The 26,250-nt window shown below is 68.5% G+C and overlaps 1 protein-coding gene across 6 annotated transcripts in view; it reads left to right on the plus strand.

Annotated features, from left to right (window-relative positions):
• Positions 1-26,250, plus strand: part of UIMC1 (ubiquitin interaction motif containing 1) — a 39,658-nt gene that overhangs the window by 7,358 nt on the left and 6,050 nt on the right. For 3 of the 6 annotated variants that reach the window (XR_016346924.1, XM_089769424.1, XM_089769423.1), the window contains exons 2-9: positions 2,408-2,559; positions 8,962-9,049; positions 10,851-10,975; positions 11,697-12,638; positions 14,339-14,403; positions 15,327-15,415; positions 17,631-17,689; positions 21,674-21,824. Coding sequence is in view for 5 of the 6 variants with exons in the window: in XM_089769424.1 (XP_089625550.1) it covers positions 2,408-2,559; positions 8,962-9,049; positions 10,851-10,975; positions 11,697-12,638; positions 14,339-14,403; positions 15,327-15,415; positions 17,631-17,689; positions 21,674-21,824 (1,671 nt within the window). In the remaining variant the exon portion in view is untranslated. Of the gene's footprint in view, positions 1-2,407; positions 2,560-3,870; positions 4,037-8,961; positions 9,050-10,850; positions 10,976-11,696; positions 12,639-14,338; positions 14,404-15,326; positions 15,416-17,630; positions 17,690-21,673; positions 21,825-26,250 lie in introns of those variants that run through there. The other 3 variants (XM_089769427.1, XM_089769426.1, XM_089769425.1) reach the window with 2 other exon arrangements.

The following is a 26,250-nucleotide window of genomic DNA, read 5'->3' on the forward strand; positions in this document are numbered from 1 at the left end:
GCTTTGGGTGGAACACCTTGAGTGATTCTTATCGTCTGCCTGCTTGCCCCTTTGGGAATGTGCTGAGCAGCCCTGGCGTCGGCCCAGAGCCCTGGGCACCACTAGGTCCCTCTCCCCGTTCTCCTGCCCTTTGCTTCCTGTCTTGGAACTCGGGGCTCTTGGACCCCTGGCCCACGGGCCGCCTGTGTCCTGCGCCTTTAACAGCCAGGCCAGGCCAGGCATCCCGGCAGGGGCAGCAGCTAGTGTGGTGACAGTGCTGAACTAGGGACTGAATGGGAGAGGCTCCCCAACGCCCAAGCAATCCCTCTGCTCCCCCCAGAAACTTCCATACTTTTCCACCCCACCCCCAGGTTTCCTCCCAGGCTCCGTCCCTCACCCTCAGCTCCTCCGGTACCCGACTCCCCGCGCTGCGCTTCGGAGGGGGTGGGAAGTATGGCTCTGCACTAGGGGTGTGAAGGACTAGTTGCTCCCCGCCCCCCGCTGCCTCTGTCAGACAGAGGCGGAAAGGGGGGGGTATTTCAAAGCGGCAGCGCTGCTTGAAGCCTGGGCCAGACCCCGGCCCCATGTGGTTCTGCCGTTTCGAAATGCCGCCTGCAGCCCGGGGCCGGCTGGGATGTCCCCAGGCTGCACGTGGCGTTTCAAAGCTGCAGGGCCACGTGGAGCCCGGGGCCGGCTGGGATGTCCCCAGGCTGCACATGGCGTTTCAAAGCTGCAGGGCCACGTGGAGCCCGGGGCCGGCTGGGATGTCCCCAGGCTGCACATGGCGTTTCAAAGCTGCAGGGCCACGTGGAGCCCGGGGCCGGCTGGGATGTCCCCAGGCTGCACATGGCGTTTCAAAGCTGCAGGGCCACATGGAGCCCGGGGCCGGCTGGGATGTCCCCAGGCTGCACATGGCGTTTCAAAGCTGCAGGGCCACGTGGAGCCCGGGGCCGGCTGGGATGTCCCCAGGCTGCACATGGCTTTTCAAAGCTGCAGGGCCACGTGGAGCCCGGGGCCGGCTGGGATGTCCCCAGGCTGCACGTGGCTTTTCAAAGCTGCAGGGCCACGTGGAGCCCGGGGCCGGCCGGGGATCCTCGTTCTCCTCGCTCAAAGACCGAGGCGTCCTATCAGCGAATCGAATAGTCTGCAAATGTGCATGGACTGCTCGATGAGTCGGTTAGTTGGTACCTAACGTCCTTACTCTGAACGGCAGCTCACGTCCGTTGCTCGCCTTCTGTAGGCATAGGCCTGTGAGGAGCCTGTCGCCAGAGGCGTTTCCTGCACCTGACAGGCGGGCGTGTGGAAATAAATAGCGAAAAGGATTGAAACTGGCGTGATTGGATTGTGGAGCCGTGGCGGGGAATGTGCAAAACTGCAGGGTTTGAAAATCCTGTGCCCAGAATCCCTACAGTTCTGGTGCAGGATCCCCCTAGGAGCAGGACTGGCGCCTGCCGTCCCTGCTGAGGTGCCTAATGCTCCCGGGGCTGCGGGATAATGATCAGCAGGCGTCTCCCGGCGCGCCGACTGCTCGTGCTCGTGCCAGAGGCTTGCTGTGGCCTTTGGGGGGAGCCTTTTGGCAGAGGGCAGCTTGACTTCACTGCTGGCTGGCAGCCAGGGCATGTGCCAGGCACGGGGCACGGCTTCTGGCTCTTGATCTCTGTCCCACCCCTGTCTTGGCACTGCTGTGCAGAGAGCGTCCGCGCTGTGCGGGCAAGCCAGGGCCTCTGCCCACAGCCAATTGGCTCTGAAAGCTGCCAGCTGGCATGGCTGCTCTGGTGTCCTGCGCGGGAATGCCAAGGCCGCCCGGCGGTCCGTGTCCGGGTGCTGGCGGGGGGAGGCAGGCTCCTGCTGAAAAGGAATGCCTGCTGAGCCCGGGAGGAGGCGCTGAGGGGAGTCTGCTCCCTGCGTGGGAGGCCAAGAAAGGAGAACAGCCGAGCCGCCCTGCGAGCTGCGCTACCCTGCGAGCCGCCCTGCCCTGTGAGCCGCCCTGCGAGCTGCCCTGTGAGCCGCCCTGCGAGCCGCCCTGCCCTGCGAGCCGCCCTGCCCTGCGAGCTGCGCTACCCTGCGAGCCGCCCTGCCCTGCGAGCCGCCCTGCGAGCCGCCCTGCGAGCCGCGCTACCCTGTGAGCGGCCCTGCGGTCCGTGTGAGCCGCCCTGCAAGCCGCGCTACCCTGCGAGCCGCCCTGCGGTCCGTGCAAGCCGCCCTGCGAGCCGCGCTACCCTGCGAGCCGCCCGGTGAGCCGCCCTGCGGTCCGCATGAGCCGCCCTGCGGTCCGCATGAGCCGCCCTGCGAGCTGCGCTACCCTGCGAGCCATGTGAGCCGCCCTGCGGGAAGCGTGGCTCGGACAGCGCGCCGCTCGGGGTAGCTTGCTGGCAGTAGCTGAGCTGGAGGCTGCGAAGGGAAGCCAAGCTGCCTCTCTGTCTTGCAGAGTGCGGGATGCTGAGGAGGAAGAAGCCCGCGGAAGGCCCCGATCCGAAGGGCCCAGCCGGGGAGGAGGAAGAGCAGAGGGTCCCGCTCCACGCCAAGAAGAAGCGCAGTTTTGTGGATGCCTTCATTGTTATATCTGACAGCGACGGAGAGGTCAGTGTGCACTCCCAGAACCAGCCGCCTTGTGCCCCACTGCCCTCAGCTGACTCCATCCCCTTTGGCCTCTCATTGGCTGGGCCGCTCATTTCCCGGGACTTGTAACCCATCAAACCTGTCCCACCAGAATCTGCCGCCTGCTTGTACTTGCTTCCCCCCTTCGGCCCCTTGCAGCCGGTTGATGGGCATCCAGGTCACAAGTGAGCCCCAAGCCCTGCGGTCCGACCGTGCGCTGGGTCAGGTGTGAGGCGCTCGGCCGGCCGAGGGAACCGCCTTGCTCGCAGTGCTCGGCGCCGACTGATAGCGGCGTGTGCGGGACAGCGCCAGAGCCTGCAGGCCTGAACTCCTCCGGGCCTGCTCGGGAACATGGGCCCCTTGTGCATGATAAGGCCCTGCCGTGCCCTGCCCTGCCCTCCTGTGCCCTGCCCTGCCCTGCCCTCCTCTGCCCTGCCCTGCCCTGCCCTCCTGTGCCCTGCCCTCCTCTGCCCTCCTGTGCCCTGCCCTGCCCTCCTGTGCCCTGCCCTGCCCTGCCCTCCTGTGCCCTGCCCTGCCCTCCTGTGCCCTGCCCTGCCCTCCTCTGCCCTGCCCTGCCCTGCCCTCCTGTGCCCTGCCCTCCTGTGCCCTGCCCTCCTGTGCCCTGCCCTGCCCTCCTGTGCCCTCCTGTGCCTTGCCCTGCCCTCCTGTGTCCTGCCCTGCCCTCCTGTGCCCTCCTGTGCCCTGCCCTGCCCTCCTGTGTCCTGCCCTGCCCTCCTGTGCCCCGCCCTGTCCTGCCGTGCTGTGCCCTGCCCTGCCGTGCTGTGCCCTGCCCTGCCCTGCCCTGCTGTGCCCTGCTTGCCTTGGCTCTGCCCGTGATTCGGCAGCTCAGGCTGCTCTGAGGATTGTCTGGTGTTAAGGAGCATTTCCGTTCACTTGGACACGGTGGCTCTCGCATCGGGCGCCCACCTGCAGCAGCTGTCCTGCGGATGAGGCAGTGAAGGCGGGAGGAGGGAAAAGGCCTGGCAAGCAGGAGCACCGCGCTGCAGAGCCGGCTGCGTCTGCGCTGCACCCTTCTCTCGAGACAAGCTCCTTTTGAAGCCGAGCGCTGTTCTGAACCGTCCCTCGCGCCTCGCGGGGGCAGGCTTCCCGGCCCGTCAGGACAGCGCGCCCCATTTCGAACGCAATCTAGAAATCCCAGAGGCGCTGTCAGGACTCGGAAAACGTGATTTGGGGATAACGGCTATCCCCTGCCCTGGCGCCGCTGTCTGCACGCACCCTAACGGAGCGCTCGCCCCCTGCCAGACATCGCTCAGGCAGTGAGAGGGCGTGGGCTGTGCGCTGAGCGCTCAGATGTCCGCTGTGTCACTGGCCGTCAGCGTGAAGCCGGAAAGGAAACCTGAACCCAACTGCAGTAAGAGATATTGACCGGGCCTGTCATTGTCCAGAACAATTCGCCCATGGGTACGGCACTGGCCGAGCATGCGGCCACCCCCTGCAGGTACGGCGCTGGCAGAGCGTCTCCCTCCCCCTCCCAGCCCGTAGGTACAGCGCCGGCCGAGCACGCGGCCCCCCCCCCGTAGGTACAGCGCCGGCCGAGCACGTGGCCACCCCCGCAGGTACGGCGCTGGCAGAGTGTCTCCCTCCCCCTCCCAGCCCGTAGGTACAGCGCCGGCCGAGCACGCGGCCCCCCCCCCCGTAGGTACAGCGCCGGCCGAGCACGTGGCCACCCCCCGCAGGTACGGCGCTGGCAGAGCGTCTCCCTCCCCCTCCCAGCCCGTAGGTACAGCGCCGGCCGAGCACGCGGCCCCCCCCCGTAGGTACAGCGCCGGCCGAGCACGTGGCCACCCCCGCAGGTACGGCGCTGGCAGAGCGTCTCCCTCCCCCTCCCAGCCCGTAGGTACAGCGCCGGCCGAGCACGCGGCCCCCCCCCCGTAGGTACAGCGCCGGCCGAGCACGCGGCCCCCCCCCCCCCCCGTAGGTACAGCGCCGGCCGAGCACGCGGCCCCCCCCCCCGTAGGTACGGCGCCGGCCGAGCACGCGGCCCCCCCCCCGTAGGTACAGCGCCGGCCGAGCACGCGGCCCCCCCCCCCCCCCGTAGGTACAGTTCCAGCAGAGCTCAGCCCCCCTCCCCTCCGTAGATACAGCGCTGGCAGAGCGTATGGGGTGTGCTTTAAAGGAGGCGTGGGCTGGTAAAAGAAGAGCTTTCCCTGAGCTCCAGCAGGGGGCGCACGTCTCGCGCGCTAAGAGAAGGGCAGATTGTGTGTGGCCTTGTGGAGCTGCCAGGGCCCGTCCCAGCGCTGCACGGCCTGTTCCCAGCCATTGCAGGGCACGCGAGAGGAGAGTGCTGAGCAGCCAGTGGGCCCCAGACGATCGAGGTGCTGAGGAGCGCCCCGAGTCATTGCGGAGAAGCGAAATGAGTTCTTGCTTCAGCCCTCATGGCTGACGGTGCTGGGGAGGGTCCCAACCCGGAGCTGTTCTTTGGAGGTGACCAGTGTGAGGAATTGTCCTGGATTGAGGTGTCATTAGAGGAGGGTTTGGAACAAATGGATAAACTAACAGTAACAAGTCTCCGGGACCGGATGCATTCACCCGAGAGTCCAGGAAGAACTCACATGGGAAATTGCTGAGCTGTTAGCTGCAGTTTGTAACTTACCCTTTAAAGCAGCTTCTGTTCCCAATGACTGGCAGACAGCTAATGTAACAGCAGTATTTGAAAAGGGCTCTAGAGGCGATCCTGGCAATTACAGACCGGTCAGGCTAACGTCAGTACCGGGCAAATGAGTTGAAACAATAGTAAAGAATAAAATTGTCAGACACATAGAAGAACAGAATATGTTGGGTAAAAGTCAACATGGTTTCTGTAAAGGGAAATCCTGTCTTACTAATCTATTAGAGTTCTTTGAAGGGGTCAACAAACATGCGGACAAGGGGGATCCAGTGGATGTAGGTGCTTAGATTTCCAGAAAGCCTTTGACAAGGTCCCTCCCTAAAGGCTTTTATGTGAATTAAGTTGTTATGGGATAAGTGGGAAGAGCCTTTCATGGACTGAGGGCTGGTTAAAAGGCAGGAAACAAAGGGTAGGAATAAATGGTAAATTTTCAGATTGGAGAGGGGTAACTAGTGGAGTCCCCCAAGGGTCAGTCCTGGGACCAATCCTGTTCAACTTATTCATAAATGATCTGGAGAAAGGGGTAAGCAGGGAGGTGGCAAAGTTTGCAGACGACACTAAACTGCTCAGGGTAGCTAAGACCAAAGCAGACTGTGCAGAGCTTCAAAAAGATCTCGCCAAACTGAGTGACTGGGCAACAAAATGGCAAATGAAATGTAATGTGGATAAGTGTAAAGTAACGCACATCGGGAGAAATAACCCCAACTAGACACACAATATGATGGAGGCTAATTTAGCTGCAACTAATCAGGAAAGAGATCTTGGAGTCATCGTGGACAGTTCTCTGAAGACGTCCACGCAGTGCGCAGCGGCGGTCAAAAAAGCAAACAGGATGTTAGGATCATTAAAAAAGGGGTAGAGAATAAGACGGAGAATATCTTATTGCCCTTATATAAATCCATGGAACGCCCACATCTGGAATACTGTGTACAGATGTGGTCTCCTCATCTCAAAAAAGATATTTTCTCATTAGAAAAAGCTCAGAAAAGGGCAACAACAATGCTGAGCAGTTTGGAACAGGTCCCATATGAAGAGAGATTAAAAAGACTTGGACTTTTCAGCTTAGAAAAGAGGAGACTGAGGGGGGATATGACAGGTCTATACAATCATGAGAGGTGTGGAGAAAGTGAATAAGGAAAAGTTATTTACTTGTTCCCATTTATTTACGGTTCTAAATCCTGCTGGAAAGGGATAGCAAGTGGAGTTCCGCAAGGGTCTGTTTTGGGACCCGTACTGTTCAATATCTTCATCAATGATGTAGATATTGGGATAGAGAGTACGCTTATTAAGTTTGCAGATGATACCAAACTGGGTGGGGTTGCGACTTCTTTGGAGGAGAGGGACATAATTCAAAATGACCTTAGCAAGTTAGAGAAATGGTCAGAGGTAAACAGGATGAGGTTTAATAAAGAGAAATGCAAAGTGCTCCACTTAGGAAGGAACAATCAGTTCCATACATACAAGATGGGAAGCGACTGTCTAGGAAGGAGCATGGCGGAAAGGGATCTAGGGGTCATAGTGGACCACAAGTTGAATATGAGTCAACAGTGTGATGCTGTTGCAAAAAAAGCAAATATGATTCTAGGTTGTATCAACAGGTGTGTTGTAAGCAAAACTCGTGAAGTCATTCTGCCGCTCTACTCTGCACTAGTTAGGCCTCAGCTGGAGTACTGTGTCCAGTTCTGGGCGCCACATTTCAAGAAAGATGTGGAGAAATTGGAAAGGGTACAGAGAAGAGCGACAAGAATGATTAAAGGTCTAGAGAACATGACCTATGAAGCCAGGCTTCATGAACTGGGCTTGTTTAGTTTGGAAAAAAGAAGATTAAGGGGGGACATGATAGCGGTTTTCAAATATCTAAAAGGGTGTCACAAGGAGGAAGGAGAAAATTTGTTCCTCTTGGTTTCTGAGGACAGGACAAGGAGTAATGGGCTTAAAGTGCAGCAGGGGAGGTTTAGATTGGACATTAGGAAAAAATTCCTAACTGTCAGGGTGGTCAAATATTGGAATAAATTGCCAAGGGAGGTGGTGGAATCTCCCTCTCTGGAGATATTTAAGAACAGGTTAGACAGACATCTGTCAGGGATGGTGTAGACGGAGCTTGGTCCTGCCTTGAGGGCGGGAGGCTGGACTCGATGACCTCTTGAGGTCCCTTCCAGTCCTATGATTCTGTGATTCTATAATATAAGAACTAGGGGGTCACCAAATGAAGTTAATGGGTAGCAGGTTTAAAACAAATAAAAGGACGTTCTTCTTCACACAGTGTACAGTCAACCTGTGGAACTCCTCGCCAGAGGAGTCTGTGAAGGCTGGGACTAGAACAGGGTTCAAAAAAGAGCTAGATCGATTCCTGGAGGGTAGGTCCATCAATGGCTACTAGCCAGGCTGGGTAGGAAGGGGGTCCCTGGTCTCCGTTAGTCAGAGGGTGGAGATGGATGGCAGGGGAGAGATGGCTGGATCATTCCCTGTTGGGTTCCCTCCCTCTGGGGCACCTGGCCCTGGCCACTGGGCAGACAGGACGCTGGGCTGGATGGGCCTTTGGTGTGACCCTGTCTGGCCGCTCTGATGTTCTTAGTCGGCCTGGGCAGAGCTGCGGGAGGGGCTGGGCCTGGAAGATGTAACTGCTGGTCCTTGGGCAGGCTGCGGAGGGGACGTTACTCTGATCCCACTAGAGAGAATCTCGGGGAGGCACCGAGTTCTGGCTTTGGGACAGCACTTGGGGCAGATGTTAGCGCCTGGGACAAGCCCCCGCATGGAGCCCTGTGGCGCTGGGCTGGCCAGGGAATGCCAGTGGCCGCCTGCATGACCCCCCGGCCAGGCCCCCAGGGAGGCCGGAGGCACTTGGCCCCGGGCAGTGCTGGCTGCATCCTTGAGCATGCCCTGTCTTTGGGAGAGCTGCGCGGAGTGGGAGGAGCTAGGCTGCCACAGCTGTCCGGTCTTGGGAAGGGGCTTGGCTGGCCGGGCCAGCGGGATGTGCTCAGAATGGGCTTGCGTCTCCTCAGACCCCGCAGAAGAGTCGCCAGGCAGGCGGACAGGGCTGGCTGAGGGGCGCCCCATGCCCCGTCCAGCACTGCCTCAGCCCTGAGCCCCCCTCCCCTCTTCATTCGGGATCACTGCCACTGGTCCCTGGGCCAGGGAGCCGGGGGGAGGTGCCCAGCCTGCTGGGCAGACAGAACGGGACCGGCCCCAGCCAGGGCACATGCCCCCTGCAGCGCCCACGGAGAGGGGCCGGGGCCATCCTCTCCCCGGGCAGCCTGCGCAGAGCACTGGTTTCAGCCAGGCCGGCCGCTTTCGCTTGCCTTTCCATGGAGCACAGGTGAGTGGTGTCGGCCCCTTGAGCCGGGGGCTTGGAGTGGCACAGGGCTCTCGCCGGCTGCGTGGCTCCTGCGGGGGGAGGCCGACTGGCACCCGGGGCAGACTAGGCCAGGTCCCGACCTCTTCGCGCCCAGGGCCCTTGGAGGAAGGGACGAGGAACGTGCGGGCGGCCCCAGGGTACGCTGGCGCTCCCTGCAGTGTCGGCGCGGGGGGAGCGCTGCTCTACGCTCGCCCCTGGGCTTGGGGCTGCTCCGGGCGGGTCTGAGCCCGTTTCCCCGCATGCCAGGTGGGAGCCCCGTCTCTCGGGGCCCCTGGAGCCGCCAGGACAGCGCTAGGCGCTCTGCAGGGCCCTGGCAGTGCCGGGGTTTGACCCGAGTCTCGCTCGGCTCCGCGCCCGGGGCAGGTCTCTTGTGCCATGGCGCGTGTCCCCTTTGCCACAGGAGGCGCAGGACGAGAGCGGGCTCCAGAAGAAGAGAACCAAGCCGCAGCTGGGCAGAGCGAAGTTTGCCGCTAAAGGACAGCTTGCACGTAGGTCTCCCGTGGGCTGGGCGGAGGGCAAGAGCCGGGCTGCTGGCAGCATGTGGGGCAGCCCCTGCCCAGTGCTGAATGTCACCCTCCCGAGTGCCCCGGGGTGAGCGCACACGCTGGTGCCCCCTCCGCACGTGTGAGCAGCCTGTCTCACCCAGCCCCTGCGAAGGTGGGGAACCGAGCGCAGGAGTCGGGCAGCCTGGGACTTGGGCGGGCAGGGCCCCACGGCGCCTTCGTGCCACCTCCGCATGGGCACCGGGAGCAGCAGCCTCACGTTGGCACTGCAGGGGAGGCCAGGCGCGTGCCGTGTCAGCACTCTGGGGAGAAGGGAACGAGGGGAGTGGCCGAGGAGGCCGGAGGGGTGCACTGGAGTGGCCGAACGACGGGCTGGCTCAGGGAGCTCCCGCCTGCGTAGTGAGTGGGCTCCATGCGCTGAACCGCTCTCCAGCCACCATCTGCTGGATTGGGAGTCCTGCATCAGGGGCTTTGTGCCTAGCTGTTCCACTGGGGCGTGGAGCTGGCAGCAGGGCATTTGGCCGTCCCTTGGCCCGGGGGCGGCCTGTCCCAGGCCTTGGCTGGCGTGTGCAAGGCCATGGTTCCTTTCCCTCCGGCTCCTGGGACGGAGTCCTGCCACTGGACTTGGGCGTCGGGCAGGCCGGGACGTGGCGTGGGGCCTGGGGCGTCGGGCAGGCCGGGGCGTGGCCTGGGGCGTCGGGCAGGCCGGGGCGTGGCCTGGGGCGTCGGGCAGGCCGGGGCGTGGCCTGGGGCGTCGGGCAGGCCGGGGCGTGGCCTGGGGCGTCGGGCAGGCCGGGGCGTGGGGCCTGGGGCGTCGGGCAGGCCGGGGCGTGGGGCCTGGGGCGTCGGGCAGGCCGGGGCGTGGGGCCTGGGGCGTCGGGCAGGCCGGGGCGTGGGGCCTGGGGCGTCGGGCAGGCCGGGGCGTGGCCTGGGGCGTCGGGCAGGCCGGGGCGTGGCCTGGGGCGTCGGGCAGGCCGGGGCGTGGCCTGGGGCCTGGGGCGTCGGGCGGGCCGGGGTCGGGCAGGCCGGGGCGTGGCCTGGGGCGTCGGGCAGGCCGGGGCGTGGCCTGGGGCGTCGGGCAGGCCGGGCCGGGACGTGGGGCCTGGGGCATCGGGCAGGCCGGGGCGTGGCCTGGGGCGTCGGGCAGGCCGGGACGTGGCCTGGGGCGTCGGGCAGGCCGGGACGTGGCCTGGGGCGTCGGGCATACGCCATGTCACCGTGGGGGCGGGGCTGTCCTGCTGCGCTGCTCGGTCACGGCTCCGACCCACTGGCGGGGGCTTTTCTCCCCGTCACACAGGGCTACTCAACACGCGGCCGCGGGGGGTTGGGTTCACGTGGGGCTGGACGTGCGGCTGCAGGGGGGATCCTGTGAACGTGGGCCTGGACACGTGGCCGCGGGGGGCTGGGTTCACGCGGGGCCTGGACGTGTGGCCGCGGGGGGTTGGGTTCACGCGAGCCTGGGCACGTGGCCGTGGGGGGGGGGGTCCTGGGCACACGCTCCCCTGGGCACACGCTCCACAGCGGCACGGCCTCCCCGGCGGGGTGAGCGCTGACAGACCCGAGCAGACGGGTCCGGGGGGCCGGCGTGGAGCCCCCAGGGAGGAGGGGCCGGGAGCGCTGGGGCATTGTGGGAAAGCCGCTCTTGGCAGATATTTGCACGTCCCTGCACCCACCCTGGGCGTGTGCTGTGGGTGTCCCCGTGGCCCCGGGCTCCCAAAGCGGAGTAGCCCTGCCTGAGAGGACGGCCCCGGCGCGGGCTGCGGGCTGACCGCTCTCCGCTCCGCAGGGATGAGTGAGGACGAGCAGTTCGCCTTGGCTCTGAGGATGAGCGAGCAGGAGGCCAGGCAGGCGAACTGCCAGGAGGAGGAGGAAGAGGAGCTCGTGAGGAAGGCCATCGCCGCGAGCCTGAATGTGAGTGCGCCCGTCGCAGAGCGCAGCGACCCGCGGCTTCCCCGCCGGCTTCGGCCAGGACAGGAGCCTTGGCAGGGCTGTGTGTGTGGGCTGGCAGGAGGGAGGGGGGCGGTGCCAACGGGGGGGGCGGGCAGGTGGCGGGGGGGCGCTGCTGGCGCTGTGCGGTGCGGGGGGGCGCGGGCAGGCGGCGGGGGGGCGCTGTGCGGTGCGGGGGGGCGCTGTGCGGTGCGGGGGGGCGCGGGCAGGTGGCGGGGGGGCGCTGTGCGGTGCAGGGGGGCGCTGTGCGGTGCGGGGGGGCGCGGGCAGGTGGCGGGGGGGCGCTGTGCGGTGCAGGGGGGGCGCTGGGCGGGGGGCGCTGCTGGCGCTGTGCGGTGCAGGGGGGCGCTGTGCGGTGCGGGGGGGCGCGGGCAGGTGGCGGGGGGGCGCTGTGCGGTGCAGGGGGGCGCTGTGCGGGGCGGGGGGGCGCTGCTGGCGCTGTGCGGGGCGGGGGGGGGGGCGCGGGCAGGTGGCGGGGGGGCGCTGTGCGGGGCGGGGGGGCGCTGCTGGCGCTGTGCGGTGCGGGGGGGCGCTGTGCGGGGCGGGGGGGCGCTGCTGGCGCTGTGCGGTGCCGGCGGGGGCTGCAGGCTGCACTCGGGGGGACGGCAGTCCCCGCGCCCCCTGTCCGGGGCTTGCGGCTGGCGGCAGCGGGCAGCCCTCTCGGCAAGTGACTGGTGTTTTTCAGAGCCGCCCGTCGTCAGAGCCCCCCGGCCTGCAGAGCCCCCCGGCCGAGCCAGGCGGGGACGAGCCCCAGGGAGCCGTGCCGCCTTGCCCCGACTGCCCGCCCTCGGAGAGCAGCGCCCCCTGCTGGGGCTCGCCGGCGGGCCTGGCCAAGAGCCCGCTGGTGGTGCTGACGCGGCTGAGCCAGGAGGTGGTGGAAAGCTCCCTGCTGTGCGGCGTGAGGGTCTCTCCAGGGACGGGCGAGGGGAGGGCTCCCCCCCTGGCGAGGAGCAGTTCCCGAGAGACGCTGCCCAGCCCTGCGGAGGAGGAGCCCCTCCCCCTGAGCCCCTCCCTTGCCCGGGTCGCCCCGAGCGCTTGGCAGCTGACGCCGCGCAGACTCTTTCCCGCGCCATGCGGCTCCCCGAAAGCCTCGCGGCTGCTGGCTGGGCCCGGCAGTGCTGCTTGCAGCCCGGCTGCGCTGCGGCAGAGCAGGGCCGTAGAGCCGGGGGCCCTTCCAAGGACGTGCTGCGGGGCGGGCAGCCCCAGGGGTGCCCCCCGCACTGGGCCCGGGGAGGGGCAGGAGGCGAGGGACACGGTGCACTATTACTGGGGCGTTCCCTTCTGCCCCAAGGGGGTGGACCCCAACCAGTACACGCAGGTCATCCTGTGCCAGCTGGAGGTGTACCAGAAGAGCCTGAAGCGGGCGCAGCGCCGGCTCCTGCACAAGAAGGAGTTTGGCGACCCCGTGGTGCCCTGCCCGCCTGCCCCGGAGCAGAGGGAGCCGGAGGGGGCGAATGGGGTGCCCAGCGGCACGGCCGAGGGAGACTCAGCAGGCCGGAGGGAGCCGGAGGGGGCAGCCTGGCTTCTCCCCACCCGCGCCAGGGAGCCGGAGCAGACTCCAGGGCAGCCCTTGGAAGCGGAAAAGAGCTCCATGTCCGAGGACGAGCCGACCACCAGCTATTGCCAGGTGAGGGGCCCTTGAATTCTGCTGAGGGGCCGGGTCAGCGCCTCGTTTCTAAGGTGTGTGCCCTGCGGCTCCCTTCATGGCGCCGGCCCTGCGCCACCCTGTGCAAAGGAGCCGGACAGGAGCCTTCGGGCAGCCCGCGGCGTACGTGGGGCCTCGGCCTCGCCAGCTGGCACACGCATCCGGCGGACACGTGCTGCCAGCCCCCTGGCGCACCCCGTGTGACGGCGAGTCGGGGTCCCCCGGTCCTGCACCCCCGGGCAGCCAGAACAGACCCCACCAGCCGGTAGAACAGGGGGGTTTATTGCTGCTCCGGGTACAGCCCAGCACAGGTGTGTGTGGCTACAGGAGTCAGGGCCAGGCAGCCTCAGCCCCCTGGGATGGGGTGTCCATCGCCCCCTAGGCCCTCAGCTTAGGCTGTTTCCTCCATGGTTCCCAGCCAGCAACTGCCCCTGCCCCCAGCCAGGCACCGTCTCCGCCCCCCTCCCTTTGTCTCCCCCCTGGGAAGAGCCTTGTTACCTGCTCAGGCTGGGCCTGGGTGTCTGGGCCGATGCCCACGTGGGAATCGCACCTCAGCGCAGGGGGCCCGGGCACAGAGCAGACAGGCCCCCCCACGTCACCCCGCCCTCCCCTTGCGTGTGCTCCGGCCTTTCCTTTCCCTCGGGTGCCCTCCCTTGGGCAGAGCCTCGAGTGGGCCGCTCCCGGGCTGCTCCCGCCGTCCCACCGGGCTCTGCGGCATGAGGGGCTCTGCCAAGGGGGGCGGGGGGCGGTGGTGTCCCCTTCCGGGGCGCCGCTGGAGGGCTGACGGCGGCTCTGTCCGTGCTGCCGGGATGCAGCCCGCGCCCAGGGGATGTGCTTAGCGGCTTATTGCTGCTTGTCGGCGGGTCGTCGACCTTTTCCAGCCCCTGGTTTTCACGCTGCCTTGCTCCCGGCTCAGCGCACGGCTCGCTCGCGGGCCTTCTCGGGCCGGCTGTCTGTGCTCTGGCCCGGGCGGCAGAAGGCTGCGGTGTGCGGGTTCTGTCTGGCCTGGGGGTCGTGTGTGTCTGGCGAAGGCCACCCGGCGCCTTCCTGCTGGTGTGCTGGGCTGCAGGCAGAGGCCCCGAACAAGCCCTGAGGGTGACGGCAGAGCGGGACGCGGGCTCTGCTGGACGCCGGCCGGAGGGGGTTGTGGCCCAAGCTTGTTTTCCCCTCGTCTCCTGCGCTAGAAGCTCAGGTCCTGTGTGCCGGGGGCGCTGCGGGGCTGGAGAGCGCGTGAGTTCTGGGAGCGGCAGCCTCTGAGGGCGGAGCAGGGGGGACGCCCTCAGGAACTCAGGGCGAGGCCGGCGGACGCGTCTCCGAACCCCAAGGGGCCTCCAGCAAAGAGCAGGCTGGGATTCCTGGGGGAGAAGCCTGAGAACCGCCCTGGGAGAGCCAGAGCACGGAGCCGCAGGACGGAGAGCGGGCGCCTCCTGACCCCTGCCCGCTGGGACGCGCTGCCCGCCGATCGGCAGAGCCCCACAGCCCGGGCTTTCTGCTGGCGGTGCCTCCCGTGTCCGCTCCACACGGCTTCCCACGTTGTCATGGCAACTCACCACGGGCAGGCCCGGCCGCCTTTCCGTGCGTACGGACTGGAGCCCTGCGTGCAAAGCCCCTCCCCCGGCCGGCGCCGGGCCTGTGCCGCCTGCGCAGCGCTCCCCCGACTGAGGGCCTCCCGTTCCTTTCAGGCCTCCCAGGGGCTCTGTGCAGAGGACTTGGCTGAAGATGGGGAGCCGATGCAGATCACCCAGAGGTGAGCAGGGGGCCATTCGGGCTGCAGGGCTGGGGTGGGCAGCCAGCTGGGGGCAGCGCCGAGAGTGGGCCAGGAGCGCTCTAAGGCAGGGACGTGGCAGGCAGGGGGCAGCCCGTGGCACTGGGAGGGGACTCTGTGCCTCGGTGCCAAGGCAGGGACGTGGCGGGCGGGGGGCAGCCCGTGGCACTGGGAGGGGACTCGGTGCCAAGGCAGGGACGTGGCGGGCGGGGGGCAGCCCGTGGCACTGGGAGGGGACTCTGTGCCTCGGTGCCAAGGCAGGGACGTGGCGGGCGGGGGGCAGCCCGTGGCACTGGGAGGGGACTCGGTGCCAAGGCAGGGACGTGGCGGGCGGGGGGCAGCCCGTGGCACTGGGAGGGGACTCTGTGCCTCGGCGCCAAGGCAGGACGTGGCGGGCGGGGGGCAGCCCGTGGCACTGGGAGGGGACTCTGTGCCTCGGCGCCAAGGCAGGACGTGGCGGGCGGGGGGCAGCCCGTGGCACTGGGAGGGGACTCTGTGCCTCGGCGCCAAGGCAGGACGTGGCGGGCGGGGGGCAGCCCGTGGCACTGGGAGGGGACTCTGTGCCTCGGCGCCAAGGCAGGGACGTGGTAGGCTCTTTCCTCCCCCCAGACAGGGTTAACGATTCTGGGCTTTGCCCGGCGGGGAATTCCTGCCGACAAGGCGTGTTCTTGGTTCTTGGGCCGACGTTGCTCCTCTGTGTCAGCGAGTCCCTTGATCTCGGTGCGGCGCCTTGCCCTGCAGAACCGCCCGTGCTGAGAGCAGAACGGATCAGACACCTCTCAGCCGGTCCTCATTCTCCCCCGCGTGGCTCGCTGTCCCGCCCCGATCCTGGCTCCGCGCCGTCAGCCGCAGAGCCGGAGTCTGCCTGAGCTCGCCGGGCCGTCTGACGGGGGTGTGTTTTGTAGCATTTCTGCCTTGACCCCGCTGGGCAGTAAGAGGAGCCCGGACATCGGCACGGGGAGCCCTGCCGCGGAGGAGATCACCGTGTGCCCCGGTAAGAGCCCGTGGAGCGCCCCGAGCTGTGCCCGGGAGGGACGCAGCCCCCTTGGGCTCCCTAGGGGCCCAGCCTTCTCTGGTTGTAGTCGCTTTCTCCCCTGCTGGGTGTTCGCACTCTGGGGGGCTGGGGCTGCCCCACTGAAAGCAGGGCTCCCACCCGCGAAACGGTCCCGGGGGCCCGCTGGCAGCGAGTCTCTGGCCGCTCGGGGGTGGGAGAGGGCAGACAATGGCCAAGGGGAGCGAGGAGGGCCCAGGGAATTATGGGCTAGTTGCCTGATCGGGTGGGAATTATTCCAGGAATTCAATGCGGGTTTGAACACCTGCGGGGTGACCCGCTAGCGGACCTGCCCCCAGCTTTGCCAGATGCCTCTTGGCAGGGCCACTGGCGTGGGGGGGGAGGCCGGAAACGGGCACGTTCTGGGTTTTCGATTCCAGGCTGTTCTTTTGCCTGGAAATATGGAGGGTGTCTGAGGCCAGGTCCTGGGAGACGTGGCTGTGTGTCTCTGTGTGGGTGTCTGTGGGTGTGTGTTTGTATTGGTGTGTCTCTGTGTGGGTGTCTGTGGGTGTGTGTTTGTATTGGTGTGTCTTTGTGTGGGTGTCTGTGGGTGTGTGTTTATATTGGTGTGTCTTTGTGTGGGTGTCTGTGGGTGTGTGTTTATATTGGTGTGTCTTTGTGTGTGGGTGTCTGTGGGTGGGTGTTTGTATTGGTGTGTCTGTGTGGGTGTGTGGGTGTTTGTATTGGTGTGTCTTTGTGTGTGGGGGTGTGTGGGGGTGGGTGTTTGTATTGGTGTGTCGGGGGGTGTGTGTGGGTGTGTGTTTGTATTGGTGTGTCTTTGTGTGTGGGTGTGTGTGTTTGTATTGGTGTGTCTTTGTGTGTGTGTGTGTGTGTGTGTGTGTTTGTATTGGTGTGTGTGTGTGTGTGTGTGTGTGTTTGTATTGGGGGGGTGTGTGTCTGTGTGTGTGGGTGTGTGTGTGTGTGTTTGTATTGGGGGTGTGTGTGTGTGTGTGTGTTTGTATTGGGGTGTGTGTGTGTCTGTGTGTGTGTGTGTGTGTGTTTGTATTGGGGTGTCTGTGTGTGTGTGTTTGTGTGTGTGTGTGTGTTTGTATTGGGGGTGTGTGTGTGTGTGTGTTTGTATTGGGGGTGTGTGTGTGTATTGGGGGGGGGGTGTGTGTCTGTGTGTGTGTGTTTTGCTCCACCCCCCGGATGGACTGGCTGAGGGCTCTGAGCTGTGCGCTGTGCCCCCGGGTCAGAGCCGGGCCGTGCTGCAGCCGAGGGGAGGCCCCTGAGCTGGCGTCCGGCCGAGGCCCCGCCTGGGCTGCGTGTCGGTGTCGCAGGCGTGGAAACGCTCATTTCACCGGGCAGCTTTGGCCCTGGGGCGCGACCGTCCAGAAGGGGCCTGCTAAGTCTTCAGGCGCGTTAAGGTGGGACGGGCAAAGGCAGCCCGTGGGCCTGACCCAGCCCACGCCTGGGGCGCGATCCCTGCCTGCCCCGCCCCCGCACGCTGCTCAAGGCAGCTGGCAGCAGGAGCCACGTGCTTTTCTGAGCACTGTGAGCTGGGGGGAGGGTTAGTGTGCTGCCCCGCCGCCAGCACAATCTCGCAGCTCCCATTGGCTGGAAACCAGCCAATGGGGGCTGCCCGAACCGTGTTCGTGGTGCAGGAAGCGCGTGAAATCCACGTGGCAGGAAGCACGTGGTCCCCGCAGCCAGCCACTTGGAGCCACGTTTGGGGGCATGGAAGGGAGGGGGCCTGCCTGAGGGACCTGCTGGGACCTGTCCACGTGCTTGGAGCGGCCCCAGCGGAAGCGGCTGCCCAGCCAGTGGTGGGGCTGCTCTGCAGAGGCCACGGCTCTCCATGCCCACCACGGCTTCGTCTGCAGCACGGAGCAGGCTGGCGACTGGGAAGGCCTCCGCGGGCCCGGGGCGGGCTCTGGTTCCCCGTCGTTGCAGCTCTGCAGAACCGGCTGGGCTCGCTGGTCCTGCGCCGGGCGCCCGGCCGGCACCGCCCTGGGCAGCGGAGAGCAGCCTGCAGGGCCGCCGGGGCTTCCTGGGGTGCGGATCAGAGCCGGGAGAGGACGGGGCCTGTGGCCAGGGCTGAGCCTGCTCCATACCAGCCCACGCCCCAGCTGCCTGGGTGCCCGTCGCGCTCCTCCCTTGCACCCTGTGCGGGGCCTCTGCCCGAGGGGGCCGCGCTGACCCTGCACTTCTGTTCCAGAGACCCAGCCGAGTCCCGCTGCAGCCATCGAGCCAGAGCGAGGAGATGCCCCTCCGCAGGTGAGAGGGGCCGAGGGGCTCCGGGGTGCACGGGCAGCTCTGTTCTCCCATCGCCCTCCCTGGCGCCAGGCTGTGGAAAGTCTCACGGTCCGCCAGGAAACACGGGGCCCTGATGCCCCTCCCCGATTCCCCGAGGCACAGCCGGGAGCCCCGTGGGAGCCTGCTGCAGCGGCGCAGGGAAACCCGGAGCTCCGGCAGGCCCGGCGGGGGGCCTGGGGCAGGCCGTAAGCGAGTCGGGAGTGACTGCTTGCCCCCCGCTGCCTCTGGCAGGAGCCGTCGCTGGGGGCGCGGGCTCAGGAGCTGGCCCCCTGCAGTGCTGCCCGTCGCGGGGGGCGGGGGGCTGCCGCGGAGCAGCCTCTGTCCACGGCGGGCCCAGGCTCACTGCGGGCAGAGGCTGCTCCGCGGTCTGTGGCAGCTGGGGCTGGGCACGAGCAGGGGCTGCTGCCGGAGCAGCTCCCCACTGGGACCCTGTGGACGGGGCTGCTGGCCGAGCAAGCCTGGCTCGTGCTGGTCCGGGACCTGCCCCTGGCTCTGCCCGCCTGGCTCTTAGTGCCTTTCAACTGCGGCGCCACAGCGGGGGCCTCCCGGCACTCCCCACCCTCTTGACGTGTTGCGTAGTCGATGGGAGTTCTGCCGACTGCACGCGTGCTTCCTGACACCCCTGCTCTGCCTGGCGTGCGCTGGGCGGGCCGGGCCTCGCACGAGTGTGCTGCCCTGGCTGGCCCCCTCGTGCGCTGGGCGGGCCAGGCCTCGCACGAGTGTGCTGCCCTGGCTGGCCCCCTCGTGCGCTGGGCGGGCCGGGCCTCGCACGAGTGTGCTGCCCTGGCTGGCCCCCTCGTGCGCTGGGCAGGCTGGGCCTCCCACAAGTGTGCTGCCCTGGCTGGCCCCCTCGTGCGCTGGGCGGGCTGGGCCTTGCACGAGTGTGCTGCCCTGGCTGGCCCCCTCGTGCGCTGGGCGGGCCGGGCCTTGCACGATTGTGCTGCCCTGGCTGTCCCCCTCGTGCACTGGGCGGGCTGGGCCTCCCACAAGTGTGCTGCCCTGGCTGTCCCCCGCATGCACTGGGCAGGCTGGGCCTTGTATGAGTGTGCTGACCTGGCTGTCCCCCTCGTGCGCTGGGCGGGCTGGGCCTTGTACGAGTGTGCTGACCTGGTTGTCCCCCTCGTGTGCTGGGCAGGCTGGGCCTCCCACAAGTGTGCTGACCTGGCTGTCCCCCTCGTGCGCTGGGCAGGCTGGGCCTCCCACAAGTGTGCTGCCCTGGCTGTCCCCCTCGTGCGCTGGGCAGGCTGGGCCTTGTACGAGTGTGCTGACCTGGTTGTCCCCCTCGTGTGCTGGGCGGGCTGGGCCTCGCATGAGTGTGCTGCCCTGGTTGTCCCCAGCGTGCACTGGGCAGACTGGGCCTCGCACGAGTGTGCTGCCCTGGCTTTCCCCTGCGTGCGCTGGGCGGGCTGGGCCTTGCATGAGTGTGCTTCCCTGGCTGTCCCCCTCGTGCGCTGGGCAGGCTGGGCCTCGCACGAGTGTGCTGCCCTGGCTTTCCCCTGCGTGTGCTGGGCGGGCTGGGCCTTGCATGAGTGTGCTTCCCTGGCTGTCCCCCTCGTGCGCTGGGCAGGCTGGGCCTCGCACGAGTGTGCTGCCCTGGCTTTCCCCTGCGTGTGCTGGGCGGGCTGGGCCTTGCATGAGTGTGCTTCCCTGGCTGTCCCCCTCGTGCGCTGGGCAAGCTGGGCCTCACATGAGTGTGCTGCCCTGGCTTTCCCCTGCGTGCCCTTGGCGGGCTGGGCCTTGCACAAGTGTGCTGCCCTGGTTGTCTCCCTCGTGCGCTGGGCAGGCTGGGCCTCGCACGAGTGTGCTGCCCTGGCTGTCTCCAGAGCGCTTGGGGTGCATGTGGGGGGTGGAGCCCAGAGGAGAGTGGAGCAGAGAGCTTGTGGGGGAAATGAATCCAGGGCCAGACCTTATCGGGCCCCACGTGCCGTCTGCCCCCCTGCGTTGCCATGGGTCCTGTCTGGCTCTGAGCCGTGCCCCCTTGGGTCGTCACGGACAGAGCCAGACCCAAGGGGCTCCAAGTGCTGCTCCAGCATGTGAGAAACGAGGTCTGTGGGCCTCCTGGGGGCGTCACTGACACCTCAGTGGCAGGGCTCCGAGCCACCCCGCCGCTCCTCGTGGCCTTTTGCCCGTCGTGGCCGCCCCCCGGGGAGAGGTTGCTGCAGCATTGACTGGCCGTGGCTGGCCACGTGTGATGTAGTGCTTGGGCTGTGGGCGACCCCTACTGGCCTGCGTCTGTAAGCACGGCCCAGCAGGGGGCACCTGAGGACCTTCAGGTCTTACAGACAGTGACCCCACCGGTTCTCACCCCCAAGGGGGAAGGAGTTTGATCAAAGGGAGGGGCTGGTTTGGAGAAGACTCAGTTTGGCTGGGCAAACATGGAGCGGAGGAGTCCAGGGGCCCCACCCCAGGGGGCTGCGGCTGCCAGCCTCTGACTCCTGATACCCCCATCTCCCCACACTGGGCTGTTCTCCAGAGAGGCAAGGCACCCTCTGTTCTACTGGGGCGGAGTCTCCTCTTGCTCGGGGGCGCAGGGCCGGGGATCCCCATGCGCACGGGAGGCGTTGAGCTTTCAGCCGGCTAGTGCAGAGGCAGAAGTGCATGTCCCTTGGCTCTGCTCAGCCTAGGGCTCCAAGTGCTCCCTGGCGGAGGCGCCAGCTGGCAGTGTCTGGGAGGCCTGTGTTCTGCTCAGCCTAGGGCTCCAAGTGCTCCCTGGCGGAGGCGCCAGCTGGCAGTGTCTGGGAGGCCTGTGTTCTGCTCAGCCTAGGGCTCCAAGTGCTCCCTTGCGGAGGCACCAGCTGGCAGTGTCTGGGAGGCCTGTGTTCTGCTCAGCCTAGGGCTCCAAGTGCTGCCTTGCGGAGGCGCCAGCTGGCAGTGTCTGGGAGGCCTGTGTTCTGCTCAGCCTAGGGCTCCAAGAGCTCCCTGGCGGAGGCGCCGGCTGGCAGTGTCTGGGAGGCCTGTGTTCTGCTCAGCCTAGGGCTCCAAGTGCTCCCTAGCGGAGGCGCCGGCTGGCAGTGTCTGGGAGGCCTGTGTTCTGCTCAGCCTAGGGCTCCAAGTGCTCCCTGGCGGAGGCGCCGGCTGGCAGTGTCTGGGACGCCTGTGTTCTGCTCAGCCTAGGGCTCCAAGTGCTCCCTGGCGGAGGCGCCAGCTGGCAGTGTCTGGGAGGCCTGTGTTCTGCTCAGCCTAGGGCTCCAAGTGCTCCCTGGTGGAGGCGCCAGCTGGCAGTGTCTGGGAGGCCTGTGTTCTGCTCAGCCTAGGGCTCCAAGTGCTCCCTGGCGGAGGCGCCAGCTGGCAGTGTCTGGGAGGCCTGTGTTCTGCTCAGCCTAGGGCTCCAAGTGCTCCCTGGCGGAGGCGCCGGCTGGCAGTGTCTGGGAGGCCTGTGTTCACCTGGCAGATGGGCTGAGTGGTGTCTGGACACCCGGCTGCTGTGAAGGGCGCGATGGCTGCGGTCACATTTCAGGCGGCCCTGGGAAGGAGCAGCGCCTGCTGCGTCTCGGCACGGCTGTGTGCATCTGGCGAGGGTGGCCGAAGCGCTGCCAGGCCCCCGCCCGGGCTGCACAGGAGATGCTCCGGGGAGGCCCAACGTGCCGGAGAGCGGGGGTTATCCCCGTTGCCTCTGTCCCTGCGCAGGTTCCCCGGGCTGGAGACAGGAGGTCCCGGCCGTGCTCCACGCTCGGCACTGGGAGTAGGGCACCTCCCGTCAGACGGGGCTGGGGCCTTGGGAGCCGCAGCGGGGGCTGGACTCTTGCTTCAGCCAGGCCTGTGGCTGCTTCCCGGCAGCCCTGGCCCCGGGAGCTTTGCGTAGCGGTAGCGCAGGGCTCCCGGCCCGGCTGCCCAGGGACGCTGCCTGTGGCCTGAGCACTGGGGGCGCGTGCAGGGATCCCTGGGGGCCGGGCCAGGGGTGGCAGGGCGCGCGGAGTGTCGGGCTGAGTCTCCTCCCCTCCCCAGGCTGCTGGAGAGGAGGAAGCCGGGGGCACGGTGCCCGGTGGCGCCGTCTCGTGCCCGCTGTGTGAGCGAGGGTTTCCAGCCGCCGAGATTGAGCTGCACGCCATGTACTGCGACGGCCACGCCGCACAGGGAGCAGACGGTGCTGTCCCAGGTCTGCCAACGTGTGGGCTTGGGCTGGGGGCCTGCGTGTGTGTGTGCGTGCGTGGGCGTGCGAGTGCGTGTGTGTCTGTGCGAGTGCGTGCGTGGGCGTGCGAGTGCGTGCGTGGGCGTGCGAGTGCGTGCGTGGGCGTGCGAGTGCGTGCGAGTGCGTGCGTGGGCGTGCGTGTGCGTGCGTGGGCGTGCGAGTGCGTGCGAGGGCGTGCGTGGGCGTGCGAGTGCGTGTGTGTCCGTGCGAGTGCCTGTGAGATTTCCCCTTCCTTCCCCAGCAGCCACGTGTGGGGTGAGTGTCCCCATTCAGCACCCCAGTGTCTCCCGCTCTGGCTGAGGCTGCTGAGGGGGCCGACCCCAGGGCTCGGCCAAATTCCCGCGCTCCCTATGGCGCTTGGCAGGAACTGAGCAGCGCTCCAGGCCCCACCGGCCCCCCCCCGTGAGACAGCCCCTCGGCTAGGGGCCTCCCCGCCCCAGGGGCCCTTCCCCTGCGGCTCCACAGGCCGGGCGTGTGCGGCACGGTGCACCGAGCCCCGCCTCCTCCCCACCCCCCACGCCCTGCCGGATCCTCATGCCCTGCTCCTCACGCCCCGCCCTGCCCCCTCCCCTCCCTGCCCCACGCCCTGCCCTGCCCCCTCCCCTCCCTGCCCCACGCCCTGCCCTGCTCCTCCCGCCCCGCCCTGCCCCCTTCCCTCCCTGCCCCACGCCCTGCCCTGCTCCTCCCGCCCCGCCCTGCCCCCTTCCCTCCCTGCCCCACGCCCTGCCCTGCCCCCTCCCCTCCCTGCCCCACACCCTGCCCTGCTCCTCCCGCCCCGCCCTGCCCCCTCTCCTCCTTGCCCCACATGCCCCGCCCCCTCCCCTCCCTGCTCCTCACGCCCCACCCTGCCCCCTCCCCTCCCTGCCCCACGCCCTGCCCTGCTCCTCATGCCCCACCCTGCCCCCTCCCCTCCCTGCCCCACGCCCTGCCCTGCTCCTCACGCCCCACCCTGCCCCTTCCCCTCCCTACCCCATGCCCTGCCCTGCTCCTCACGCCCCGCCCTGCCCCCTCTCCTCCTTGCCCCACATGCCCCGCCCCCTCCCCTCCCTGCCCCACGCCCTGCCCTGCTCCTCACGCCCCGCCCTGCTCCTCACGCCCCACCCTGCCCCCTCCCCTCCCTGCCCCACGCCCTGCCCTGCTCCTCACGCCCCACCCTGCCCCCTTCCCTCCCTGCCCTGCGCCTCACGCCCCTCCCTGCCCCTCCCCTCCCTGCCCCATGCCCTGCCCTGCTCCTCACGCCCCGCCCTGCCCCCTTCCCTCCCTGCCCCACACCCTGCCCTGCTCCTCCCGCCCCGCCCTGCCCCCTCCCCTCTCTGCCCCACACCCTGCCCTGCTCCTCCCGCCCCGCCCTGCCCCCTCTCCTCCTTGCCCCACATGCCCTGCCCCCTCCCCTCCCTGCCCCACGCCCTGCCCTGCTCCTCACACTCCGCCCCGCTCTCCTTCGGAATCACTGCCGCAGGCCAGACAGGTTTGTCTGCGCCCCAGACCTTGCGCCAGGACGCTGGCAGTGGGCTCCTCGCTGCTGGCGTAAGGACCATTCCTGACCCCCACGGGCTCTCTGCTCGTGCCCCGACCACTAAGCGCCAGCCCCACAGGGCCCAGGCGCCCAGACGGAGCAGGAAGGGCTCCGCAGGAGCTCCGCCGGCCCGCATGGGGAAGCGTTTCCCCTGCCTGCTGCCCTGAGCGGGAGCTAAGAGCCGCTGGACAAGCCCCTTCCCACCCTCGCAGGCCCCGGGTGCTCGGTTCGGAAACGGGTCCAGTGCTCTGTGCAGCCGGCCCAGTGGGAGGCAGCCCCACGGCGAGGCTGGGCCTGGTTCTCCCGCCCGGCCGCGCTCGCAGGCCACCGGCCCGGCCCTCGGGGCCCAGCCCTCGGGGCCCAGCGCCCCAGCCGGGCTCGCTCCCTTGGAACGTGCAGGTCAGCGCCTGAGCCGGCCCCCAGCCGCCCCGGCTCCCCCGCCCCCGTCGGAGGGCTCGGCTCGGCGGGCGGGCTGTGGCTGGCTGTGGGCCCCCCTCCCCCCTGCGAAGAGCAGCTCTTCCCCCCCCCCCGTCGGAGGGCTCAGCAGGGGGCAGGCCGTGGCTGGCTGTGGGCCCCCCTCCCCCCTGCGAAGAGCAGCTCTCCCCCCCCCACCCCGTCGGAGGGCTCAGCAGGGGGGCGGGCCGTGGCTGGCTGTGGGCCCCCCTCCCCGCCGTGAAGAGCAGCTCTCCCCCCCCCCCACCCCGTCGGAGGGCTCAGCAGGGGGGCGGGCCGTGGCTGGCTGTGGGCCCCCCTCCCCGCCGCGAAGAGCAGCTCTCCCCCCCCCCCGTCGGAGGGCTCAGCAGGGGGGCGGGCCGTGGCTGGCTGTGGGCCCCCCTCCCCGCCGCGAAGAGCAGCTCTCCCCCCCCACCCCGTCGGAGGGCTCAGCAGGGGGGCGGGCCGTGGCTGGCTGTGGGCCCCCCTCCCCGCCGCGAAGAGCAGCTCTCCCCCCCCCCACCCCGTCGGAGGGCTCAGCAGGGGGCAGGCCGTGGCTGGCTGTGGGCCCCCCTCCCCCCTGCGAAGAGCAGCTCTCCCCCCCACCCCGTCGGAGGGCTCAGCAGGGGGCAGGCCGTGGCTGGCTGTGGGCCCCCCTCCCCCCTGCGAAGAGCAGCTCTCCCCCCCCACCCCGTCGGAGGGCTCAGCAGGGGGGCGGGCCGTGGCTGGCTGTGGGCCCCCCTCCCCCCTGCGAAGAGCAGCTCTTCCCCCCCCCCCCACCCCGTCGGAGGGCTCAGCAGGGGGCAGGCCGTGGCTGGCTGTGGGCCCCCCTCCCCCCTGCGAAGAGCAGCTCTCCCCCCCCCACCCCGTCGGAGGGCTCAGCAGGGGGGCGGGCCGTGGCTGGCTGTGGGCCCCCCTCCCCGCCGCGAAGAGCAGCTCTCCCCCCCCCACCCCGTCGGAGGGCTCAGCAGGGGGGCGGGCCGTGGCTGGCTGTGGGCCCCCCTCCCCGCCGCGAAGAGCAGCTCTCCCCCCCCCCACCCCGTCGGAGGGCTCAGCAGGGGGCAGGCCGTGGCTGGCTGTGGGCCCCCCTCCCCCCTGCGAAGAGCAGCTCTCCCCCCCACCCCGTCGGAGGGCTCAGCAGGGGGCAGGCCGTGGCTGGCTGTGGGCCCCCCTCCCCGCCGCGAAGAGCAGCTCTCCCCCCCCCACCCCGTCGGAGGGCTCAGCAGGGGGGCAGGCCGTGGCTGGCTGTGGGCCCCCCTCCCCCCTGCGAAGAGCAGCTCTCCCCCCCCCCACCCCGTCGGAGGGCTCAGCAGGGGGGCAGGCCGTGGCTGGCTGTGGGCCCCCCTCCCCCCTGCGAAGAGCAGCTCTCCCCCCCCCACCCCGTCGGAGGGCTCAGCAGGGGGGCAGGCCGTGGCTGGCTGTGGGCCCCCCTCCCCGCCGCGAAGAGCAGCTCTCCCCCCCCACCCCGTCGGAGGGCTCAGCAGGGGGGCGGGCCGTGGCTGGCTGTGGGCCCCCCTCCCCCCTGCGAAGAGCAGCTCTCCCCCCCCACCCCGTCGGAGGGCTCAGCAGGGGGGCGGGCCGTGGCTGGCTGTGGGCCCCCCTCCCCGCCGCGAAGAGCAGCTCTCCCCCCCCCACCCCGTCGGAGGGCTCAGCAGGGGGGCGGGCCGTGGCTGGCTGTGGGCCCCCCTCCCCGCCGCGAAGAGCAGCTCTCCCCCCCCCACCCCGTCGGAGGGCTCAGCAGGGGGGCGGGCCGTGGCTGGCTGTGGGCCCCCCTCCCCGCCGCGAAGAGCAGCTCTCCCCCCCCACCCCGTCGGAGGGCTCAGCAGGGGGGCAGGCCGTGGCTGGCTGTGGGCCCCCCTCCCCGCCGCGAAGAGCAGCTCTCCCCCCCACCCCGTCGGAGGGCTCAGCAGGGGGGCGGGCCGTGGCTGGCTGTGGGCCCCCCTCCCCCCTGCGAAGAGCAGCTCTCCCCCCCCACCCCGTCGGAGGGCTCAGCAGGGGGGCGGGCCGTGGCTGGCTGTGGGCCCCCCTCCCCGCCGCGAAGAGCAGCTCTCCCCCCCCCACCCCGTCGGAGGGCTCAGCAGGGGGGCGGGCCGTGGCTGGCTGTGGGCCCCCCTCCCCGCCGCGAAGAGCAGCTCTCCCCCCCCCACCCCGTCGGAGGGCTCAGCAGGGGGGCGGGCCGTGGCTGGCTGCGGGCCCCCCTCCCCGCCGAGGGGCCGACAGAGGAGTTGGTTGCTGTCCTGTACTCGGGTGCCAGGCCTCTGCCGGGGGCCCGGAGCCGGCCTGGGGCTGTGGGCGGAAAGGGCGCCGCTCGTCCCCATGGGGACACGGTGCCAGGCCTCTGCCGGGGGCCCGGAGCCGGCCTGGGGCTGTGGGCGGAAAGGCGCCGCTCGTCCCCATGGGGACACGGTGCCAGGCCTCTGCCGGGGGCCCGGAGCCGGCCTGGGG

The sequence above is a fragment of the Pelodiscus sinensis genome, chromosome 16, assembly GCF_052426305.1.
Source record: "Pelodiscus sinensis isolate ZL-2025 chromosome 16, ASM5242630v1, whole genome shotgun sequence".
NCBI classification, from domain to species: Eukaryota; Metazoa; Chordata; order Testudines; family Trionychidae; genus Pelodiscus; species Pelodiscus sinensis.